At 36.8% G+C, this 24,164-nt stretch overlaps 3 protein-coding genes and 1 long non-coding RNA gene across 5 annotated transcripts; 2 read left to right on the top strand and 2 right to left on the bottom strand.

Annotated features, from left to right (window-relative positions):
* Nucleotides 1–151: 151 nt before the first annotated feature.
* On the top strand, nucleotides 152–7,440 carry LOC113292416 (uncharacterized protein At5g08430-like). 2 transcript variants are annotated; one of them, XM_026541448.1, is made up of 12 exons: nucleotides 152–376; nucleotides 954–1,032; nucleotides 1,525–1,708; nucleotides 1,807–2,726; nucleotides 3,282–3,394; nucleotides 3,906–3,965; nucleotides 4,394–4,444; nucleotides 4,833–4,903; nucleotides 5,204–5,454; nucleotides 6,099–6,212; nucleotides 6,378–6,488; nucleotides 6,814–7,440. In XM_026541448.1, exons 4-12 carry the CDS (start codon nucleotides 2,066–2,068, stop codon nucleotides 7,221–7,223), a joined length of 1,842 nt encoding a protein of 613 aa, XP_026397233.1. In that variant the 5' UTR covers nucleotides 152–376; nucleotides 954–1,032; nucleotides 1,525–1,708; nucleotides 1,807–2,065; the 3' UTR covers nucleotides 7,224–7,440. The 2 variants fall into 2 exon arrangements, with proteins under 2 accessions (XP_026397233.1, XP_026397232.1); XM_026541447.1 differs by having other exon boundaries at nucleotides 6,808–7,440.
* A 2,473-nt stretch (nucleotides 7,441–9,913) lies between these two features.
* On the bottom strand, nucleotides 9,914–10,504 carry LOC113346232. Its single transcript, XM_026589810.1, has one exon. The coding sequence runs from the start codon at nucleotides 10,502–10,504 to the stop codon at nucleotides 9,914–9,916; it is 591 nt and encodes a 196-aa protein (XP_026445595.1).
* Nucleotides 10,505–11,372: 868 nt separating this feature from the next.
* LOC113346145 (extensin-2-like) lies at nucleotides 11,373–12,707 on the bottom strand. Its single transcript, XM_026589756.1, has one exon. It carries the CDS (start codon nucleotides 12,705–12,707, stop codon nucleotides 11,373–11,375), a length of 1,335 nt encoding a protein of 444 aa, XP_026445541.1.
* A 974-nt stretch (nucleotides 12,708–13,681) lies between these two features.
* On the top strand, nucleotides 13,682–22,527 carry LOC113330736. The gene is made up of 3 exons (XR_003350463.1): nucleotides 13,682–13,695; nucleotides 13,990–14,031; nucleotides 22,430–22,527. It is a non-coding gene; the product is annotated as an uncharacterized LOC113330736 (long non-coding RNA).
* Nucleotides 22,528–24,164: the final 1,637 nt, after the last annotated feature.

Genomic DNA, 24,164 nt, shown 5'->3' with positions numbered 1-24,164 from the left:
TCAAAATCACAACCATCGAATTTCGTCTACATGCTAAATGGTCAAAAGGGCATTCAGGTCTCAAAATTTGTACATCTTCCAGAAGGGGTATTTTTGTTATTATATTAATTCCTTCCTGAAACGACGAAGAATATTTTTGGTTAATGCCAATAAATTATATTTTCCCATAAACATAACACACACGGAGCAAACAATTGCTCTGACTCTGTGTGATATTTCGGACGAAAATTATTCTTCCAAAACCCTAAAAACCTAATTTTTATTAGTGTGTGATGCTGCATTTTTTTATAGTGATCATATAGATTTTAGTGTTAGTATTTATAGGGATTCGCTGAGTTGTCAGGAGGAAGATTTTCTTCTTTTGTCTCTTAAAAAGGTAGAATTTTGTTTCAATTTAATTTTTTTTTGTAAACATTTGAAGGCTAAGAATTTTCCTGTTATATTTGTTGTTGAATGAGCTTAAGTTTTTTTAATGGGTATGTTGTTTTGGTGTTTTTGGTTGAGTTGCGCAATAGGTGTTTGTGTGATTTACTGTTAAAGAAATGGGTTTTTCAAAATGCTGGTGTTGTTGTTGATATACTGGTGTTACTGTCAGTTTGTATTTTCCAGTTTGGGTTCAGTTATCATGAATGAACTCAAATAGATTAAGTTTTGTGTTAAAGTTTGCTACTAGAAGGATTACGAGCATAAAAGATTACTTTTATGTAGTCTTTGAAAGCTATGTTAAAAGTGCTGTTTCTATTTCATTATTGGAATGTAGAGATCTTTGTTATGTTATATTAGTGTGGTTAGAAGCCATAGTGTATCAAGCACCCTGTGTAAAAAGCTAGAAATCCCAAACTAAGCTGAATGACTAAATATAGGCATCAAATATTTCTCATGTACAAAGTAGTATGTTATAGTTAGCAACTGATACTTATACCTGACTTAGTTCCTTTGTGACTGTTTTACAGGGACTGTCGTAAAGCTTTATCACCCTGATTGTGTTGGAAAGGTTCCTCAATTTGCGAACTGTGGAGCCCTGGATTTGTAGTAAGCATATCACCACCTCTCTTCTGTTATGTTTTTGTTCATGTTCTGTACATACACATACAGACATGTAGCATGGTACTTACAGTATTTATGTTTTATGTACACAAGCATTCAACATATTGTATTGTATAAATATGTAACCCGGATTCTCCAAGGTTGTCATTTTCTGGGTCTCATCGATGATGGGATCCTGAAAATATCCATTTTATGTTTCCAAAAGATGCAGATGTGTAATTCCTCTTGGCAGTTGTAAGAAATATAATATTTTAAAACAGCGAGATAAGTCAATGCTAGGATTTGTTGGTAGACCTATATAAATTTAGAAGGTTGATCTAATCTGTATCTAGAATATCATCTATGCTAAGTTAGTTCTGTTTGTACTGTCATACACAAAAACTCAGATGGTTTTCCTGCCTACCTAATAAGTAACACCACAACTTTTTCATGTTTCATACTTCGCGTTATTCTAAAGTGTCGATTTAAATCTGGTAGAGTCGCATTGCTGCTTCAATTGTGGTGGAGGTCCAGAATTTCATTCTGTTGGCTGTCGGAAAAGCTGTATGCAAACGTTGTGTTAAGTGTGCGGAGTTTGTGAAGTTCAGAGAGAAACAGAGCTTCTGTGGTCAATGCTTAAAGCTTCTTATATTAATAAAAATGTTGATTTGACTCTGATGGGGTATGGTTGTTTCCTAAGCGTGCTTTGATCATATTTAGACAAAACTGTAATATCTCTCAGTATACTGACTTCTGTACCCTGTATCACCTTATCCGCAGGTATCATTAATTATTATCTTGCAGGGCAAGATAAATTTTAAGGACAGGGAAACATACGAGAGACTGTTTAAGGACTACCGGGATCTAATAAAGGACGTGGAAGGCGTTACTTTACAAGATCTCCATTTTACAGACAAGGAGCAAGTTGGCAATCAAAAAGTTGGCTACAACAGCAATAAAAAAGAGGGCTATGGAAAACGTTTGATTCAGACAAACTTTTTGAAGTGGATGAACATTTTGTATCCAGATTTGAAGATATATGGGGGATCTACCATCACCGTCAATGGATCTATGCAATGGGGTTCCACATCCTGCACTGACGTCTATGAAAAGAACAATAAGAAATAATAGGGAGTTTATTGGGTGGGGGTCAGCATCTCTCATAGAATTTCTTATATCCATTGGCAAGGATCCAAGCCAGGCTCGTGATATATATGATTTGAACAGCATCATCAGCGAATATATAACCAGAAACAATCTCATTGGTCGAGAAAAAAAGAAGAGGGTTACATGTGATGAAAGACTTTATTCTCTTTTAGGGAAGAGGATAGTGCACAAGAATAAAATTCATGACTTGTTGGAACCTCATTTACTTGCTTCGCAAGATTCGTCATCAGAGGATGAGCTGAGCGATAACTCGGAAGAGAGTGAAGGTGCTTCAAATTCTCGCAAAAGAAAAAGAAGGAGGGGACTGGACAAGACAAATGGGACAATGGGAATTAAGGTGGCTCCACGTAGCTGTTTTGCTTCTGTAGTAACTCAAAACATCAAGTTGGTTTACTTGAAAAGGAGCTTGGTTCAGAAGCTGTCAGAAGATCTTGATACCTTTGATGACAAAGTAGTTGGGAGCTTTGTGAGGGTCAAAAGTGACCCTAATGACTATCTCCAGAAAATTTCGCACCAGCTTCTGCAAGTTACTGGTAGGTTGATGTATTTGTTGATTAGAATGATTTTATCTATAAATTCGTTCACTCTTCTTCTGCTGACATTATGCCCACACCAATTGCATCTCAAATATGAAGGGTATGTTCTATGTTAAATGAAGTTAAATTCTGCCACCACTGTGGCACATATTAAATCTCATCAGCGCATGATATCTCCACACTGTGTATTCAGTAAATGTCATGATTTTGTAAAGAACAGGTGAGAGGTTAGGGTGCCCTTCCCGATATTTTGGTCACACAGTAAGTTTCAAATATGGGACATACTGTGGGTACACCTGAGATGCTTTATGGAAATCCGAAGGTTGTTCCAGTAGTGACATAATGGTTAGGCAGTATTACAATGTAATTAAGTAGATGTTCTGCTGGATGACTGGATTAAACTTTCAACTGCTAGACAACAACCCCCTCTTGGAATTATACATTCCATGGTGAACAAATCTGCATATGTGCCCATGCATATGATAATGTTGATATATTATTTGCTGTACCTCAGGGATATATAATGTTGATATATTATTTGCTGTACCTCAGGGATACAGAAGGATTCAGAGGCGGGTGACAGCTGTACAGGAATTATATTGCAACTCTCAAATATGAGTGACGGTGTCCAGATACGCATGCTGTCAGATGATGATTTTACTGAGGTATAACTGCTTTTTCTTCCACATTAAGTTAACAACTGTACTGACTCTGCTGAGCCAGATGACAGTACAGAACAAATGCTGTGTTTATGTCATTTACATTGTTGTTAGATTTCAGGTTGGTTGAAGCTCATGTTTTACTGATTGTAGACCTATTATCCAAGAGATTGCTTAACTTTTCAGTATATAGAATTTTACTGTCCAGAGTCATACAGAATTATTTAGAATTTTGGTCGACTTAGAGTTATCCCTAATTAATGTTCTCAGAGAAACCCTGCTTATGGACTTATCAAGTTGGACCAAGAAAAGAAAAACTCAAGGTAATATAATGATCCAAAAAGATAGCGTGTGAGATGCCCTTGGATGTTTTTCTCGCCTCATGAAGAGATTATTTCTCGTTCGATCTTATTGATTATTGAATTGAGCTGATGCAAGTTCTAGATTTCTAGTTCCTAGGGATCCCATCAATAATAATCTGAATTGTTATGTCAACCTGCTTTTGTGTTGTTTGCAGGAAGAGTGTGAGGACCTACGCCAGCGTGTGAAAGACGGTCAGATGAAGAGGCTCACTACTGTAAGTTTTAACTTTCCTTGTCTCCTGTTATAGTTACTTGCAAATGTTATATGAAATTCCAAAATAGTAATTCATCATTCTAATCTCCTAATCATGAAGTCACGGTTTCTTAAACAGATCCTAACGAAGTAATCATATTAGTATATTGTCTCTGTTATTGTTGCAACTAAACAATAGTAAACCAGTTGTGTGAAACTCCATTGATTACCTTAGAAAATTCTCGTCCTTGGCTAGATTATATCCCAACTATTTTCATCGGATTGCTATTATGTAATACATGAGCCATATAATTCTGTGGTATAAAAATAGTGCTCGTCGTGAAACTGCTAACTGACTTGGGATATCACAAAACTTTTCGTTTTCATGTATTCTGTTAAATGTCTGTTGATCAGATACTTACAGTTTTCTCCCTATTTGCCTTTCGGCAGTTGTATGTTGAAGGGAAGGCCAGAGTTCTGCACCAGGATATCACATGTCATGTAAGCTTCTTGAACCTTGGTAAAAATTTTGAAGTATGGTGGTAACTTTCTCCATTTTGGTTTCAGGACTCAATTGTGTGAGGTTTCCTTTTTCTTGATTATATGATATGACAGTAGTATACTAGAGGATTCCTAAAATGAACGGCAGAATCCAAATAAAAAACGCAAAAGAAAAACCTGCTGGACAGGAGTATCATTTTAAATTCAAAAAGGTTTTGTAAGAGGTCTTTAACTGTTGATGAATAAAATCCGTTTGTGGCAGTATCCACTTTTAAATTTCTCATATATAGCCGCGCATTGTAGATTTTAACATTTTCTTGAAACTTTTATTTTGTATTGCTTATGCTATTCTGGTTGTTGCCTATCTTAATTTACAAATTGTTTTCAGTGGATTGAAAGAGAGCTTGCCCTGTTACAAAATCTGATTGACCGAGCAAGTGAGAAGGGATGGCAAAGAGAATATCCTTCATGACAGTCTTTCTTTAATAATACATGAAATTGTAAAAGCTTACCACAGCATGACTACAATTGTGCTCTTACTCCCCTTCCCTCCTTTTTCAGGGCACTTAATAAGGTTCTTCCACCATTATAGCTTATATACCTATTCATGTCTATTCATGAGAGAGATCCCTCATCTCTCACCCATTAGTATTTTCCTCGCTGACTGTCATCTTTTTAGCTGGGCAGCATTTTATAATTTTTGTGATTTTCTTTTCAAGTATTCTTGTAACGTTACCCTTGACTTGCTGGGGATCCTACGCGTTTTGAGTACCTTGAGAGGAGGGTGTTACTTGAGTCATCATCTGAAAAGGAGAAATTGATACAAGAAGTTCCACTAGTAATTGCTGACGAAATTGAGGCCGAGCCTCCTGCTGAGTTGCCTGGAGATGAAAACTTTAAAACCAAATATTCACCTAGATCAATCACTTATAGGGATTCAAGATCTCCTGAAGACGAGTCCAAAAAAGAAACCTCATCTAGTCCCAAAGATGGAGAAAGTTTGCATGCAGGTATATGATTGCTTAGCTATTTGTCATTTTATTTTCTTGTAGTTTTAGAAGGTCTGGATGTTTGTCTCTATTACTTAATTTAATAAAGGTATTATCCTGTTCGGTCCTACAAAGAAGTGATTCTTCCATCTCATTTTTCTTAATGAGTAAACCTTGGGAATTCACAGACAATACATATGGACATTCTTTACATATAGTCACCTATACATGCCAGACTAGTGAAGTAGAGTTTTGTAACCGTACTTTTTTTTTAAAATCACCACCACACGATTTTGTTAATGCTACATCAGCACTTTCTCTAGTGATGAGATCTTGAATACTTGTTGATATGCACATAAATGCTTATGTTGGAAACTTAGCTTTGTTTTATATTGAACACAAAACATATCAGAGCTAAAGTCAGCTACAGATGTGCATCTAGGGCAAGTTTCTGCTATGATTAAATTTCTTTCTTGATGTGGAAGCTGCTATTGAGAAATTTATTATAGATTGAAAGGCCGTCTTCCTGTTTTATTACCATTAATGTCTTCAACATGGAGACTGTAATTTTGCAAGTCAGACAACTCCATTACTAGAAATATTGTACCATCAGTATTTTCACACTTACTCTTGCTTACTATTTTGTCGTTCTTTTCTTGATCCAGGTCCCAATTGCAAAAGCAATGGTGTTGCTTATGCAGTTGCTCAATCAGATCTAATTACGAATGAAGTTCCAAATGGGGGAAATGTTGCTGCTGGAGTGTCTAATAATTTACAAGGTAATGAATTTGATCTAACTACATTTGACATTCAACTTGTGTGCAAACTTTGGTCAACTGTCGATTTCTTTTGAGCAGGAAGGTCAATATCAGTTGCAACATGGGCTTCTATAGTATTTTCGTGTATATCTTTATTTATATTTATATGCCATTCTCATCTTTTAGGTCGAGATGGCATAAGTAGCAGTGCTGCCTATGCTGTGGCTCAACTAAACACGGGGAATAGAGATAGAAACCGGGAAATTGTTAATGGCGGATCCTCTGAGAACGTAGAAGGTTAGTGAATTTATTGCGTAGCCGACTTATTTGTAAACCTTTATTTAAATCATCCACATTGATTTCCATTTGAATGAGAGATTCTATGTTAGATTCTACCAGATGACAAGTTAGAAGTGAACGTCTCCTGGAAATGAATCAGAAAGGATCTCGAAAATGACGCTCTATTTTGAAACACAAGACTTGGATTGATTCATTTTCTTATTTGCTTTTTGACGCCTATGTCTGCTTGGAGATATTGACAGGATTATGTCTGCTTGGAGTTATTGACAGGATTTAACTAATGGTTTCTTTTCTTCTTCTTTGTTTGTGATGATAGCTGCAGCATATGTTTCTGATGAGGAAATCTTCGTTGTTAAGGAAGAGAAGAATCAACTTCATTCCGGTGGCAATGCGAAACAACAAGCGTCAATAGAGGATGACAAGCAGTGTAACAATGAAACAAACAACAAAAATCAGGATAAGAAAGGAAATATTGTGGTGATTGATTTAGATGATGACGACGACGACGGCGATGCTTGTGGAAACCTAATACTTGATAACCCTGAAAGTTCGATATGGTATTATATAGACCAAGCTGATAAAGTTCAAGGACCGTTCTCAATGAGTTTGCTCAAAGGGTGGAAAAGCAGGGGTTGGTTTGGATCTGATTTTAGGGTCTGGAAAACAGGCCAGACAAAAGAAGCGGCAATCCTTCTTACTGATGCAATATCTCAAGTATTCCATATTAGGTAAGAAGTTTGGAGTCCTTTTGAAATCATTTTGCACATACTTCTTTTTAGGATCAATTTCAGTTACTCATCCATGTTTTGTTAGAGTACAAACAATCTATTGCCGGGAAAAAAAAAATTGAACAGTGAAAGTTCCTTCGGTAATGCCTTGAAAACACATCTAAAATCCTTTTCCTGTTAAAACCCTACTCATCATAAAAGGCTCAGTTATCTTTTCAGAAGTATTTCTCTCTATTTGTTTTAGGAATTTTGGCTTTTTGGGGCTTAACTTTTTACAGGAATTGGATCCTGTGTGTACAGAAACTTGGGCTTTTACAGAGATGAATAGAATATTTTACTAGAAAGATATTTTGGGGACCATGGTTTTATTTTGGGTAAAGACATTAGAAGTAAATCTAGGTCACCTCTTATCTAGATATTTATATTAATACCTAAATTACCCTCCTGATTAATTTTGGGTGATGATTAGTTAGTGTTAATAATAGTTAGTGTAATGATTAGTGAGATGATTAAGTTAAAGATAATTAGTGAGATTAAAATATCAGATGATTTTTTGTTTAAAGAAGTAGAATTATTGAGAGAGTAAAGTTAGAGAAGATGAAGAAGGAAAACATGAAAAACGATGGATTTTACCAACCACAACCGGAGGAAGGGTATTTGGGTACCCAGGTAGGCTTCAAACTTAGATAATGTTGGTTGAATTGCTTCAAACTTTCAAAAAAAATGAAAATTTTTATGTAGATTTGGGCCAGGTCAGTTACCATATGTCAAGAACATGTAACCGAACACAACTGAAAGTGTAGTTCGGTTACGTTTTCCAAACACGCAGGTTACCGAACTCGCTCGTTGATGGAGGTTTTGGTCGTAAAGTGTAATGTTCGGTTACCTAGGATAAAATGGTAGGTAACCGAACTTTGAACTTAACAATTTATTTGGGTACATCTTGTGTGTTCTGTTAGTTCGCAAACTTCAACGCAACCAAATTCCCAACCGAACTGCAGGTTAAAAGTAACCTGGTGTTAGAAGTTCGGTTGGTTCGCAAACTTCAACGCATTTTGCGAATCAACCGAACTGGGCTTATATATGCGTATATGCAATTAGGCAAACGTTCGGTTACTACGAAATTTATTTCTTGGCGAATTAGGTAGACTTCGGTTACGAAGTTTCAAAGGTAGAGTTCGGTTATAAAGAAAACTTAATATTTTTGCGAACAAACCGAACTTGTGGACTTCTCATTATTTTCGTAAACTAAAGTTCGGTGATATCCTTATTTTGCGAAGGAACCGAACTTATGGACTTGTGTTGTTCTAATACAAGGAGTTTGGTTAAAAGTATTTTTTTGCATATCAATCGGACTCTGAGTTCGGTTAAGAAAAAATTAATTCTTGATAACCGAACTTTTCTCTGTAAAAAACCCTCCATTAAACCTCTCTGCAACTTCCATTTTCAACTTCTCATTTATTCAACCAAAAACGAATGACAAGTAATGGGTTTGTGAGAATATCTTTGTTAATGTTTTAAATTAAGCTATATATATATAGTGGTGGTGGTGGTGGTAATCGGAGGTGGTACGGTAATCAGTGGTTTGTGGTGGTGATAATCGGAGGTGGTGGTGGTGGTAATCGGCGGTGGTGGGCGGTGGTGGTGGTGGTAATCGGTGGTTGGTGGTGGTGATAATCGGAGGAGGTGGTGGTGGTAATCGGCGATGGTGGGAGGTGGTGGTGGTTATATATATATATATGTGGTTATTGGTTTGGTTGTAAATTAAATTAGATTAAGGGTAGATTAGTCATTTCAATGCTTTAGGATACCCTTTATAATTATAGGGTAGGTGGCCTAATAGGACCATGGTTCCCAAAAAAACCATGGTCCCCAAAAAATCGTTCTTTTACTACTACTGCAGTCCCTAGTTAGCAATTCGGGATTCGGCAAACGTACGGAACGACAAACGTACGAGTATTATACGGTTTTGTAAAATCCAGATTCGGTCCAAAATTCGGTCAACGGGACGTGATTCGTCATTAATTCGGAACGACATACGTACGGTATAATTCGATTTATAAATGTGAGTTCGGCTCTGAAAATTCGGTATCTATATATAACAAATAATTTGTATTTATAAGGTCATATACCAATTTTTATGCATATGTGTGAGTTATTTAAGGAAAAAATAAACTCAATATGATAATATTAATAATATATACAACATTAGTTATCCAAGAGGACGTCGTATGGTGGTTTAGATGCTTGGTTAGTGAGTTTGAGATCTCTCTCACCTTCACCTTCAAATCTCTTCAGTCGTTTTTGTTTCATAAAAATTACAACACGTCTAATATTCGGTCGTGTATGTTCGGGAGGCAGTAAAGCCCAAAAAATGGAGTCTTTGAAAAGTAAAAGCTAAAGAATTTATGGCGAATTAAGCGGACGTATCATTCGGGATACGTAAAATTCGTGAACGATTCGCGAATAATCCGGGAATGCCACATAATACACGATTTGGGTTCGGAGTTGCAAACGTACGCGAATAAGACGGTAAAATTCGTGATACGGATAAATTCGCGCGAACTTACTAACTAGGCTGCAGTCTGCAGCAGGAGTTGTGCTTTGATCAGATATGAAAAACAATCAAATTTGTTCTATTAAGAAAAACAGTTGAATTTCTTATTAAATTTACATTCCGGACCTAGCTAGGGTTTAATACAAATCAGGGCGGTAGTTACTTGGGATGTTTTTGCTTTGTGCCGCCATCATTGCCTGGTTAAGATGCATCTTAAGCACGTAGTTATTCTTCTCGAGCTCGTTCGACTTCTGCTCCTGCTGAGCCACAAGTTGTCTCAATTTCTCCAACTCTTTGTTCACGCCACCGCGTTGTTCAAGTAATGTAAGCACGACCCTCTTCAAGATAATATTAGTACCAGTCGCTTTCTCCAAGTCATATTTCAACTTCAAATTCTCTTTCTCAAGAATCTTTACTGCCTCGCTCCCGTTCATGGATTTTTCAAGAACCTCCAGCAACCTGGAGGTACGTTCTTTAGCTTCATTCATGCAAGAAGCGGTCGTTATCTCACGCACAAATAGTTCAACCCATTCTGAGCCGGTTCTTGGATGAGGAGGGTGCATAGAATCTTGAGAAGATGAAATAGCTACTTGTTGAGATGATGATGATGGTAGCTGGGGAACAACGGATTGTGATGATCCGATGTCTAGTTGTGTTATCCTGTTGATTAACGTATCCAAATCATTACCACATTCCTGAAAAGCTCTGTCAACAAACTCTCTTTCCATTATCAAACGAAGACGTGATGATCAAGTGCGGCAAAATTTATCTGAAGGTTTGATGAGAAACAGGGTTCGTGGTAGAATTGGAATGTATGTAGAGTAGAGAGAAGAAAGAAGTAGAATTTGATACAGCAATGGAAACAGACAGTGTGTATTTATAGTTTTGCATCTTTTCCTTTTCTCCATATATCTCGGAAAAAATCTGGTTTCCTAAATTTTAAATGACATTATGGGCTGAACTATATAGCCTTGGACTAACATTGAAGAATCCAGATCCGTTGGCTTGCTTATAGAAATACTTGCAAGTTCAACTATAGGTTTCGCTGGTTTAGTAATTTCAGGTGGCTCAGCTGAGACTTGAGAGTCAAAGTAAATCCCAAGAAAGGAAATTCTATGATACAAGAAAACAGAGGTGATAAAAAGAACTTGTAAGAATTAAGCAGAGATATATAGATGAAATGAAAAATGTGATAACAAATTTATTACGCCCAAGAAATCATTCACTCGTATATATGAACCAATCTCATGAGTCATGACACATATACGTTGGATTTCTAGTACATAGAGCAAATACAAATCAAAAGGAATTAATCCCCTGACTGTTGATCTACAACCAATCAACCTTCACTTTAGAAGTTGGAAATGTGACTCCCGTAAAACATAAAAACTGCAACAAAACTTTAAAAACAAACGGTGAATGGGGAAAGTGGTAAATGCATGTTACACAAGATGTAACAGAATGAGCTGCTAGTTAGAAAAGGTAATTGTTGGTGGAGACCAGTAGGTGCATTTGCGTCCTTGAGAACATCTGCTGGCTGGGCACGTGAAGGAGGTGACAATGGAGGTATTTGGTAAAATGCTGCGGTGGTGGAGATTAGTAGTTGTACTTGGGGTAACGGGGTTTAGCTGCAGGTGCTGGTAGGGGTCTATGGTAATGTGCTGATGGAGTATATTTTGATGGTTTGGGAGACTTGTAGTAGTATGCTGGTGGTGGTGGAGATGGATAGACATATTTGGGTGCGACGTAAGTAGTTGGTGGTAGTTCTGGGTATACGTATTTTGGAGCTACGTAAACAGGTGGTGGTGGTGATGGATAAACATATTTGGGAGCTATATAAGCCGGTGATGGGTAGACTTTAGGAATGATGTAAGCCGGTGATGGGTATACTTTAGGAGTAATGTAAGCGGGTGATGGGTAAACCGTGGGAGCAACATATTTGGGAGCAACGTAGGCCGGTGGTGGTGGTGATGGGTACACATATTTGGGAGCTACGTAAGCTGGTGATGGGTATACTTTGTGAGCGACATAAGCTGATGATGGGTATACTTTTGGAGCGACATCTTTGGGAGCAACATAAACTGGTGGCGGCGGTGATGAGTACACATATTTGGGAGCGACGTAAGCTGGTGATGGATAAACTTTGGGAGCGACGTAAGCTGGTGATGGATAAACTTTGGGAGCGACGTAAACGGGTGGTGGTGGTGATGGGTATACATATTTAGGAGGTACGTACACTGGTGGTGATGGTAATGAGTACGCATATTTGGGAGCTATGTAAGATGGAGATGGGTACACTTTGGGAGTGACATAAGCTGGTGATGGGTAAACTTTGGGAGCGACGTATTTGGGAGAGACGTAAGCTGGTGCTGGATAAACTTTGGGAGCAACATATTTTGGAGCGACATAAGGTGGTGGTGGTGGTGGGTATACATATTTAGGAGCTACATAAGCTGGAGATGGGTACACTTTGGGAACAACGTAAGCTGGTGATGGGTAAACTTTGGGAGCGACGTAAGCTGGTGATGGGTAAACTTTGGGAGCAACGTATTTGGGAGAGACGTAAGCTGGTGATGGATAAACTTTGGGAGCAACATATTTTGGAGCAACGTAAGCCGGTGATGGGTAGACTTTGGGAGCAACGTAAGCCGGTGATGGGTAGACTTTGGGAGCAACATATTTGGGAGCTACATAAGCTGGTGATGGATAAACTTTTGGAACAACGTAAGCTGGTGATGGGTAGACTTTTGGAGCTACATATGGGGGAGTGACGTAAGCTGGTTTAGGATGATATACATTGGCATTTGCAATTGGTTTCTCGTAGGAAGTTTCTTTGTAATTGGAAGTATATGGCTCGTACTCAGCCAATGCAACATTGATTACAAAAACGAAGGCTAAAGCATAAGCTAGAGAGACCGAGAGTCGTGCCATGATGAACAATGGAGGCAAGGAAGAAACTAAAAATATCTAACAAGTTGTTGTTTGCAGAACTTCTGATGAAAAGAGAGGCATTTAAACTCATTTATATACTGAAAATTGCCGATTACATTTCGATTGACTCAGTTCATATACTTAATCTATTATTAACTTGAATTGTAGAGGGAATCTTTTAATGTGTCTGAACTGAATGTATTTCAATGGGACGTGAGGACGCAACGATGGAAAGGGAATTATTCAACTGTGCTTAGTGGATATGTTGGTGAAATTCGTGGATCAGCACTTCTTTTGCTCGCAACTGGCGTCAAATTTAATTCGCAAGCAAGTACTAACTCGAACTGATCAAGCATTCGAGCCTTTGGAAGAAGATGTGGAAAAGGTAGTTAATTCATACCACTCGCAGCGCCTTGAATATTCAGTGGCACGTCATTTATTCTTCCAGTTTTGTTTTATAATGCAATGCAAATCAATATTTATTCTTCTACTGTATTATCTTATACTAATATAAAGAAAAGAGATATTTTTGGGTGTTTTGGTGTCACACCATGGAAATATCCAAATTATCCCTCGAATAAGTATACTGGCACGTAGAAGTTAGGAAGGCTATATCTGTAAAATAGCAACTACAGAATCCAGGGTCAAACCTCACTGCACTCAATTGTGCGATTTCACATTTCTTTTTTTTTTTCTTTTCTCTCCTTCGAATTTAGTTTCCAATTTCTCCATTTCGTTCATGTTGTTCTCCGTAAAAATTAATGGAAAACCAAAACTTAAATTCTAAAAGAGGCGATAGTAAGAAAAATTGTGATTTGTGATCAAAGAACTCTCTTTATTCTCTGCAGCTTGAAAAAACCATATACAAATGTTCTCCTGCAACTTGAAAAAAGCCTAGGTTTTAAATTTTTGGTTTCTCGAAGAACAAGATGAAGTGAGACGCATGAATATCGATTCAAAATGAAGACTGCTTTTGATTTTTTAAAGGGTATGATTTTAATTATAAATCCCCCAATTTATTATATTTTTTGTATGTGAAATTAGGGTTTATGGTTTCATATAATTTTTCCTGATTTGATAAACCAATCTCTTCATCAAGTCACTTCCCTGTAAAAAGATTAGGTGTTTTTGTGTGGGTTTTGTTATTTATTCAGTAATGATCTTCTTTGATTTTTTTTTGTGTACTCCAGAAAATTTTGATTTATGCCGTTGTTGTTTTAGTTGATGTATTCATTGAGTGTTTCCGAAATTCTAATTAACCATTTGAACTTATTGGTTGCAGAGAGCATTCAAAGTACCACAGTTATCAGATTTGGGTGTTGAGGTAACTGATGTAATTTGTAGATAGTGGTAAAAGTGGTTCGATTCTCAGACTTGCGAAGGATAAGATATAGACTTAAATTCTAAAACTAAAATAGAAACAAACTAAAAATTGTCACAAACTCAACCAAAGATGATATCAATATTAAAAGAACACTGAGGCTAAGATTCCACTATTTTCCAAGTTCAAAGTGATTTAATCCCAACATTTATATTTATGCAATTTTCTCGTTTAATTTGATTCTAACTATTGCAACAAGTAGATTCTCAAAATAACAAGTCTAAATCCGAAGCATAGAACATCAAAAACCTGGGTCTAAGTATGCTCTATCAAAAGAAATAACAATTGCTTAACAAGAATCATTCAAACAATTTTCAACCAAGCAAATAATCATAAAATAATTGCAAATAAATAAATAAAATAGAATATACCACTTCTTGTTGGAAAAATAGCTTCCTCTATCGCGTCAGCAATGGGGTTTAGCTCCTCATATTAATCACTTGCTCAAAATATTTGTTTATGGTTCAAAAGTTGATTAAAAGATGAAAAACGTATGAAGCAGCGTGTTTGTAACAGTTGTAATTGTTACAAAACGCACTGTCACAGAAAGAACTGTTACAGAGAAATACTAACAGTAATAATTGTTGCAGACTGTTACAGGAACGATAGAAAATATATGTTGTTAAATAAAAGACTGCTCTGAAGGGTCTAATGTTCTTCGTGTTCTTCAGTAGCAGCAGAACTCGACTTCCTGCAACTTCGATTTCTCGACTCTGTGGTGTTCTAAACTTTCCCCAAACTGTTCGAAACCCTTCATTGACCTCCCAACAACTTATATATAGCCAACAGAGCGATTTAATCTCCCCCAAACTCTTCGAAATATCTTCTTTCCTTCCTTGGCAGTTACGACAATAATCTCTTCCCAAAATTGTTTCACGTGTTTCTGAGCTTTCCAACTTATCTCAAACTCTTCCTTAGATAGATATGTATCTTTGGGAAGAGTTTCTTGCCTTTAGTCTTCCTGGAATTCCAAAAATAAGTCCAACAGCAAACCGTGTATAACTTGACTTCTATTTCTTTTTCCGGTTATTCTAGCCAATTTGGGTTTAAACAAAAGACTTCACCAGGCCTTTTTAGGCCTAGGGAGTAAACCCAATCAATTTCAGCCATTTAATCGCTCTGGAACTCGATCGAGTCATCACCCAAAAATCATGCAGACGTGAACAAAATTTTCCCGCCAATTTTTTTATTTGAATTTGGGAAGAAAGTGACCTCCCCCTTATCTGTGGCTGGTCTCCCTTTAGCAGATGCCTGGAAATGGGTCACTCCTTAGTAATTAGGTTACCCCTTATCCAAAGTGAGAGTCCGTATAGTAATTTTCTCTCACGAGCGCAAAAACCACTTTTTTAGCCAATTTCGCCGTAAAAGCTTATTTCTCCAAAAATACCTACAGGGACATAAAAAGTCATAATAAATATAAAATCGAGCACTAATAATATATACAATTGAGATTATATAAGACACAAAAATGTGCCTATCAGTAACCCATCATTTTTGTTCCTTTTGCCCTTTGCAATACGTGAAATTCCCATGAAGATTTCTTAGTTGTTTACTGAGTTTTCATGAATCGCTTCTGTTTTTACTCAGTTTTCTTGAGTTGTTTGCATTTTCATTCCTGATAAATGAGAATTTTATTGCATAGGTTGTTTCTTGCGATCAGCTTTACAACAGATAACCAGGTGAACCAAAGTAGAAATGAAAGCTGTTTTTTACTTTCTTAAGTTGTAGTGCTCTTATATCAATTTTCACTACGTTAGTTGGTGATTTGGAGTGTAGCATCCCTCACCCTCCTTAGGCCTCCTATTGGGAACAATGTTTCACATGGCGCACCATAGCAGCACAAATCGTCATTTTTAGGGGTGCACATACCCTACTCATACCCGCCAATCATACCCTACCCGTCAGTTTTTTAACCGTATCCTACCCTATCCACTATTTGGCGGGTAGGGTGGCGGGTAAAAAATTTCTTAACCGCCGCTAGATGGGTAGGGTGGCGGGTAAAGCTCGAAATTATCCTACCCTACCCGCCTGTTTATACTATTGATCTCTGCCGTTGGTTCTCGTTTAATCTCTGCCGTTGATCTTTCAACTATTGATCTCTGCCGTTGCTTTATATTTTCCTACAACACTAAAAACTAAAAAACTAAAAACTGGATTCAGTTTTCGTTTTATCTCTGCAGAGAAACTCTCGTTTAGAACTTCAAATCTCGTTTACCAGTACCTCTCACATCTCGTTTAGAACTTCAAATCTGTTATCAGATCTCGTTTAGAACCTTTTAATAGGTTGATTCAAGGTAAGATCTAACTTCAAAGTTCATTTTGTTTCATTTTTTTTGTGTTAAATTGATTCAAAAATCATAAGGTTTCAATGTTTCATGCATGTTGCTGGATATGAGGAATCTGAGTTTGGAAAGCTAATGAAGGGTTTAGAGAGTGGTTCTTCCTCCTAATTTGAAATCCAAACTAATTTTCAGGTGAAAATTTGAATAATTTTTTTAATAATTTGAATGGGTTTTTCTTTTATATGTTGTATTGCTATCTAAACTCATATGTAAACTGATTGATAAATTTTCTCTTCATGATTTCTATCTAAAACCCATGTCTTTAAATGTTTAGATTATCAATATTTCAAACAATTTCAGTGAGATTTTGATTATGTGACACCCATGTCTTTAAAGGTTTATCTAAAGTAATTGAATTAGCTTTAGATTCCGCTCACAGTAATAGTAGTATTAATGAAAATCATTGGTTTGATTGAACATTAGCATCATGTCAGGTGAGTGAGTACATTTAAGACCTTTGCTAGGTGGGTGAGAAAAGGAGAGATTTGTTTTGTAGTTTAAATAGACAGTTGACACTGGAGTCCAGTATATATGTTTTCTCGCAAATAACTTGTCTCCACAATGCTTGTATGTCTGCAGAATATCTCGAATGCCACTTTCCCAATAAATATCTATACATGAGTCTCAAATTCCTTATTCCAAGTCAATACAACGCAGAATAGCACTATCATCGATACCAATAGAACCCTCTAATTCTCCAAGGGTATCTTAACCAACAGACGGATATAACTACTGTCTAATTCTAGATTTCAGTGTTGTTCTCTAGATTTCAGTGCTGTTATTAGGACCCTTTGAAGCCTGTTAACTTTTTTTGCTTTCTATTCATATCACTTGTTCTTTCTAGTGAGGAAGCATGGTTGAGATTACAGAATTGATGTCAACGAGACCTCCTATTCCCTCTCAAGATGCATCTCAATCCGTGCAACAAAGGGTCAGGGTTGTTATATCTCCGCCACCTCCACCTCCACCATCTTCTCAACCTGAGGTCAGGGAAAGTATGAAGCGGAAAAGAACATCTTCGGTGTGGGAGCATTTCCAAAAGAGTGTTGATGAAGCTGGTATTAAATGGGGGAAATGTAACTACTGTGAAGGTGGTAAATATAGGACTGGTGGTAAGAAGTATGGCACATCAAATTTGAACTGGCATTTGACCAAGTGTCGGAAGTATTTGGAGTCACTAGAAGCTGCGCAGTTGGACTCTCTCGGTCAGCCTAGCAATCTAGGAGATCAGCAACAAACAGTTGGGGTTACGTTCTGTCAAGATGGATGTAGGAGAGCCTTGATAAAGTTCATCATCACAGATGAACAGTCTTTCCGAATGGTTGAAGGAGAAGGATTTATAGCATTTTGTAGATATCTTGAGCCGAGGTTCAAACTTCCATCGCGGATGACCATCTATCGTGATATCTGTGGACTGTTTTTGAGTGAAAAAGCCAATTTGGTGAACTATTTCAAGTCGAACAAGGTTAGAGTTTGTCTCACAACCGATACATGGACATCCATTCAGAACTACAACTACATGGTGGTTACTTCCCACTTCATCGATGACCACTGGAAGTTACACAAAAGAATAATATGTTTCTGTCAAATTACTAGTCATGGAGGTGAGCATATTGGAAGAGCATTGGAGAAATGTTTGATAGAGTGGGGTCTTGAGAGAGTGTTCACCATCACGCTCGATAATGCATCTGCAAATAAAAAAGCAATTGAATATGTCCAAGAGAAAGTTGTAAGTTGGGGATCGTCAATTGTAGGAGGTAAACATTTACATGTAAGGTGTGCTGCCCACGCATTAGCTTTAGTTGTTAAGGATGGGTTGAAGAAATATCATACTTCAGTGAGCAGAATCATGTCGGTGGTTAAATACGTCACGGCCTCTCCTGCTAGAATGAAGAAATTCTTAGATGCCTTATTTATTGAAAGAATGGAATACAAAAAGGGATTAGTGTTAGACGTGAAAACAAGATGGAACTCCATTTGCTTGATGTTGGATGCAGCAGAAAAATACGAAAAAGTCTTTATAAGGCTAGGACGATCTGATAAATCATTTTATGAGAGGTTTATCTTCGATATTCCCGATGAATCAGTAATGGGTGTTAATGTTGATGATATTGACAGTACTGATTTTCTTGATGAATCCAGTTCTTCTGATTCTGATGCTGATGAAGTTCCCTTATCTGGTCGAAGAAAAGCCAAGAAGAAAAAGCCTCGCGTGCATGCTCCTGAAAAGTATGACTGGGCTAATGCTCGAGTCCTAGTTCAGTTTCTACAGGTATTTTAAAGATTTTATCAGTAGTTTATATTTCGTTCTTTGGTTAGTTTATCAGTAGTTTATATTTCGAAGCTTCTCTTGCAATATCATATGAATGCTGCCCATTCATAATGCTCCCATTTGACCATGAATCAATCATATGGTTTAGATTTTGAGCTCCTCTCGAAACCTCTAACAACTGATGTGATGAAGATTGTGGAGCATTTCTATCATCTCCTCTATATGAATCGTTCCGACACCCCAATTTTATTCATTCTAAGAATGCCTTAAAATTTCTTTGCTGGAATTCAATTATTTCGTTTCATATCTGTGATGTCTATTTGCCATTAATTCTACGGATTTGTTGCAATGAGGAGTAAGTATTTGCCAGATGTCAGGTCTCAATGATCCATAAGAATATCTGAGCAAAAATTTATTTACAATTTTACCTTGCTGATATAGACTGTAAGAACAAACATTGGACGCTGTTATGTTTGTTAGGTTTATGTTTTAGTTCTTGGATATCAAATGACACAAACCTTTACAAAAAATGGATGCATGGAGTTTGGCATGATAAAATTAGTTTGGCTTCAGAAACATTTAAAAAACAGAAACAAGGTTATAGTTCACAGTATTGGTTGGACTATTTTCTCTATTTTGGTTAGTTACAAATGGAAGGGGTTTATAATAACTAGATGTCATTACAGGCAGAGTGATCTCAAATTCGTTTTTGTTTCGTGCTCATGTATTCTACAGCTAAGTAACACGCATAGGTTTCTTCTTCATGAGTTTTTTTGGGCGATTCTTTTGTTCTATAGTGTAAAGAAGGCTGTTATATCAACTGCTTTTCTTGGTCTTGCAATAATATGTACTCATTGCTGTTTATGTTCTTGGTAATTCTTTCACTCGGATGAACTGCTTTTCTTGGTCTTGCAATAATATGTGGTTGTCTAGATGTTTTGGTCTTTGCTTACGAGTTAATATGATCTGTATATGAAGTTTCAATAACAATTAAAACTGTTTCTACAGGTATTTTTTGAAGCCACTGTTGAGTTTTCTGGTTCTACGTATGTCACTTCGCATACATTTTTGGGGGAAATTTGTGATGTACGTGGAGAGTTAAAAGAATGGCAAAATTCTCATCATGATCCTCACTTAAGCCATATGGGTGAGAAGATGTTACTTAAATACAACAAGTATTGGGGTGAGCATAAGAACATGAATCCTTTATTGTTTATTGCTGTGCTTCTTGACCCAAGAGAAAAAGAACGTGGACTGCAAGTAATACTAGAAGACCTGATTGTGCATGATATTCCTTGGACGAACAAAGATTGGTAAACAATTGGTTAGATGAAGTGAAAAAGGATTTTAATGAATTATTCACAGCTTATAAGGCAGAATATATAGGTGTAGGAAGTGTGTTAGCCTCGTCGGAGTCTGTAGGTGATACTGGTGGTAGTCCTAGTCAAGAGAGTTGTAGTTCTACGTCACATAGAAAGAGAAGACATAAGGCCCATAGAGAAGAACGTAAAACACAGTTATCTATAACGGAGGATGTTGACAAATCAGAGGTGGACAGATACTTATCGGAACAGATTTACTCACCAACAAAAGACAACAAAAATGGTTCGAAGTTTGATATACTCACTTGGTGGAAAATCAATGCTGCAAGATTTGATATTCTATCACTTATAACAAGAGATATACTTGCTATTCCCGTCTCTTCAGTTGCAAGTGAATCTGCTTTCAGTACTGGAAAGCGAATACTTGGTCATTTCCGAAGTTCTTTAAAACCCCAAACTGTGGAAGCATTGATTCTCCTACAAAACTGGTTAAGGACACCGATTGATATGGATCCATCTACATTTGGAGCTGAAGAGAAGGAGGATGACGTCTTAGAATCAGGTATACAACATTCCTACATTTGGGTTTCCTTACTCTTTTGTTTGCTTTTCTTAATCTGTCTTCACTATGTTTGCGAAACGACTTAGTTGGCATTTTCTTTATCTGTCTGTATCCATTTGTGCTTCTTTATGGGAAGTACTGGTGGAAGTTTGAATGTTGTTTAGAACTTTCCATTTCTAGTCAAGGAACTTGCATGTTAAACGGAAACACGCTACCGTGCTCAGTTGATAATTTGTCACAACTTTAGTTGCTTACTTTTGTACGTTGAGCCACTCGAGCTGATGCTGTTCTTGGCATGTGTTGAAGTCTAATTTTGCCAGCTCCAGATTAGTATTGTTACTCACATCTGGCAACCTGATTAGTGATTATATATGTTGAATGAGTACCTAAATTTTAGATTTTATGATATCAGAAATTGTCGAGAGCAGCAATGTGATATTTCACTAAAATTTGGAAAACTTATGCATGTGTATACTTATAAATATCTTTAAAACAACACTTGATATTGTGATATTACTTGATATTGTGACTGAACCAAAAGTCTGAACTTGTTGTGATATTGTATTCCATAGTAGGATGTTGTGATATCTCTTACTTGATGTTGGTATTATGACTGAACTTTGAATCAAATCGTTCACTATTATGACTGAATCTAACAAGAGATAACTTGTATGCAGATTTATTTGGTGATCTTAGTACTTATTCCATCATCGTAGATGATGATTGAAGAAGAAGGTCAATATGAAGAGCTTTTGGTCAATATGAATTGGTTTTGTTGACAGCGGACTTATTTCAAGACAGGCGCCCAGTTACAGTCGTTAACACCACGAGACGATACATGGAGAACTATTGATAAGGTACCACTGATTCCACTCGATGGACATGGAATTAATGTTCAAACAAATGGTTCCTTGTATTGGTATGTGCCTTACTGGAGTCGTACTATGTTGTAAAAGCCTTACTGGAGTCGTACTATGCTCGAAGTATATACTCGACAGTGTCGTAGTGATCGTCCTATGATTGAATTGAATGATGATCGTACGGAAGATTTTGCTTACTTCGTAGTAGTGTTCATGGTCTTCTTTACATGTTTATACTTGTGGTTGAGGCTCTGTTGAGATGGCAGGAGCAGGTTCTGTTGCTGTGTATTGCAGGTGATATAGACGGTTATACCCGCCACCCTACCCTACCCGACCCGCCAGAGAATGGGTTGGGTAGAATCTTACCCGTTTAATGGCGGGTAGGGTGGCGGGTAAAAATTTTCTTACCCGCCAGTAAACGGGTAGGGTGGCGGGTATATGCCATATCCTACCCACTCTACCCGTTGTGCAGCCCTAGTCATTTTAATGAATGGACTTTTATGCAGTTGTCGTTCATGGATACCAATGAGGAAGTTAGCTAATTAGGAATATTACTTAGTCTACAGGTTCTTTCCACCTCATCATAAAACAAGATGTTAATTAAGATGCAGATTTTTCAAAAGGTGCATTTTTGGATTATGGTCTCAGGTTGTAACCAAGAAGCTACTTTTTTACTTATTGCCTTCGTATATTTACTGCACCAACACGAATTATGCAACTGTTTTTATCTGCCTTATTAACTGTGTTATGATTTTTTGGAAAATGTACATAATTGTAAATATGAGCTTCTTTAAGCATATTATGAGGCATATGTAAACTGACTATGAAAATGCAAATTTAAACTGACTATGGAAAAAAATTGAGTAGTCATGCACGTTAATGTGTTTTATCTTGAATGTTGATGATGTGTTTCATGTATACCCAGTAGTAAATCCTGACATGAGTTTGGAGACATATATAACTTGGTATCCTTATCAACGTAGGGGACTTTATCGACTTGATGACAGAGTTTTCATAAGTAAATCCGGGCTTGATGACTTCACAGGTTTGCATTCTACATTGACACCAGCTTTGGCAGTCGTGAGAGGTTCAGGTATTTGACTGGAAATATATTTAGACTTTTTTCTACTTCTGATATAATCCTATTTGACAAAGTTGTCTACTTTTTACCTCCTCACAACAAAACTGGTGAGATTGCTCTGAATATTAATAGACATCTATCTGTTCCAAGACATTGATGGATTTCTCCACTAAATCTAGGTCCATCGGAAGCCTGTTCTGTATTCATTTCTTACGGAAAAACTAGGATTACATAAAACAGAAAGTTAGCCTTCTTTCTAGAATTGACACCTTAAGATACTAATCCTCCAAAATGATACCTTCATTCGCACAAAAATAAATAAATAATAATAAAACAAAGTTACAATCTTTTAACAGAAACTACTGAACATAGAATTAGACTTAATTACCCACTATGAGGAGTCAGAAATTCTCTATTTGGATTTTCTGCAATTAATTTTGATTTTAAATTTTTTTTTTCGTTATGGGAGTCATTTACTTATCAAGATCATATTCATAGATTGATTGATCTTGAACAGTGTTATTTGAAGTGTTTTATTGGTGGTATTGAATGGTGCAGAATGTCATATTTTCACTAATGAGCTACTGCTTGGAACTAATTCTGTTCTGCGCATTTTCCCTGTTAAATGTTTGCATTACCCTAATCAGCGGAAAATGTTTTCTTGCTATAGGAGTTTACTGTTTCAGTGCATCTAATTATAACTTTGCTTGATAATTTTCTTTCTTATGCAGCAAACGAAGAATCTACTGCCATAAATCCTCACGGTAACACAGTAGTTAGGGGCAATGCAATATACATTCCCCGCCGAAGTCCCAGAATTATTGAGCAGCTTGAGCTGGGTGAATCAGTTGATATTGAGAAAGAAAGAGGCAAGAACCCTGCCATAACTCAGCGTGTTCAGATAATGAGAGTACCGAAACAAAAAGGCAAGAAAAGTGCCGCACTTATGGAACGAACGGGCGCATCGCGCGTGCCCATTATACTAGTTCCAGATAACAAATTGCCGGACATTTTTCAAATCCAGGCCAATTGGCCATTACGTCATTGTGACTTGTGAGGACTATTTTCGAATTCCTTAAAACACCAAACTCCTACAGAATAGTTGATATACTGCCTTCTTCCTAACTGCATCAGCACTATGTTCTTTGTTATTGAATTGTTGGACTTATTGCTAAGAGCAAGTTTTTGTAAGTTACATTTAAGTAAATTAAATGAATTAATGATGCACAAAACCACTTAGATAACGAACTATTTTAATACATGTTACTACTTTAGTTTAGTAAAATTAATACTCTCTCCGTTTCTGGAAAACAAATATTTTCAACTTTTCAATTTGACCTATTAAAATTAAAAGGTGAAAATATCTTTTCTCCAAAAACAGAGGGATTATTATTTTAATTTATGTACACTTACAAAAAAAGAAAAGAAAAAAAATTACCTACTGAAAGAACATCTGGAATTTTTAATAGAAAAATAGTATATCATGTCTCGTCAATTTTTCTCAAGGGTTGACTAGTGTTTCTACCATTCATGTACAACAGCTCCTGAAAACAATAGAATGAGATTAATCCCAAAGAACTAGCGGAAGAACCATAATCAGTACAGTGTCTATCCTAAGAAAAGACACAAATGTACCC

This window comes from Papaver somniferum, chromosome 1, assembly GCF_003573695.1.
Source record: "Papaver somniferum cultivar HN1 chromosome 1, ASM357369v1, whole genome shotgun sequence".
In the NCBI taxonomy this organism is placed as follows: domain Eukaryota; kingdom Viridiplantae; phylum Streptophyta; class Magnoliopsida; order Ranunculales; family Papaveraceae; genus Papaver; species Papaver somniferum.
The sequence above is the reverse complement of the archived record's forward strand: the minus strand, read 5'-3'. Positions and strand labels throughout refer to the sequence as shown.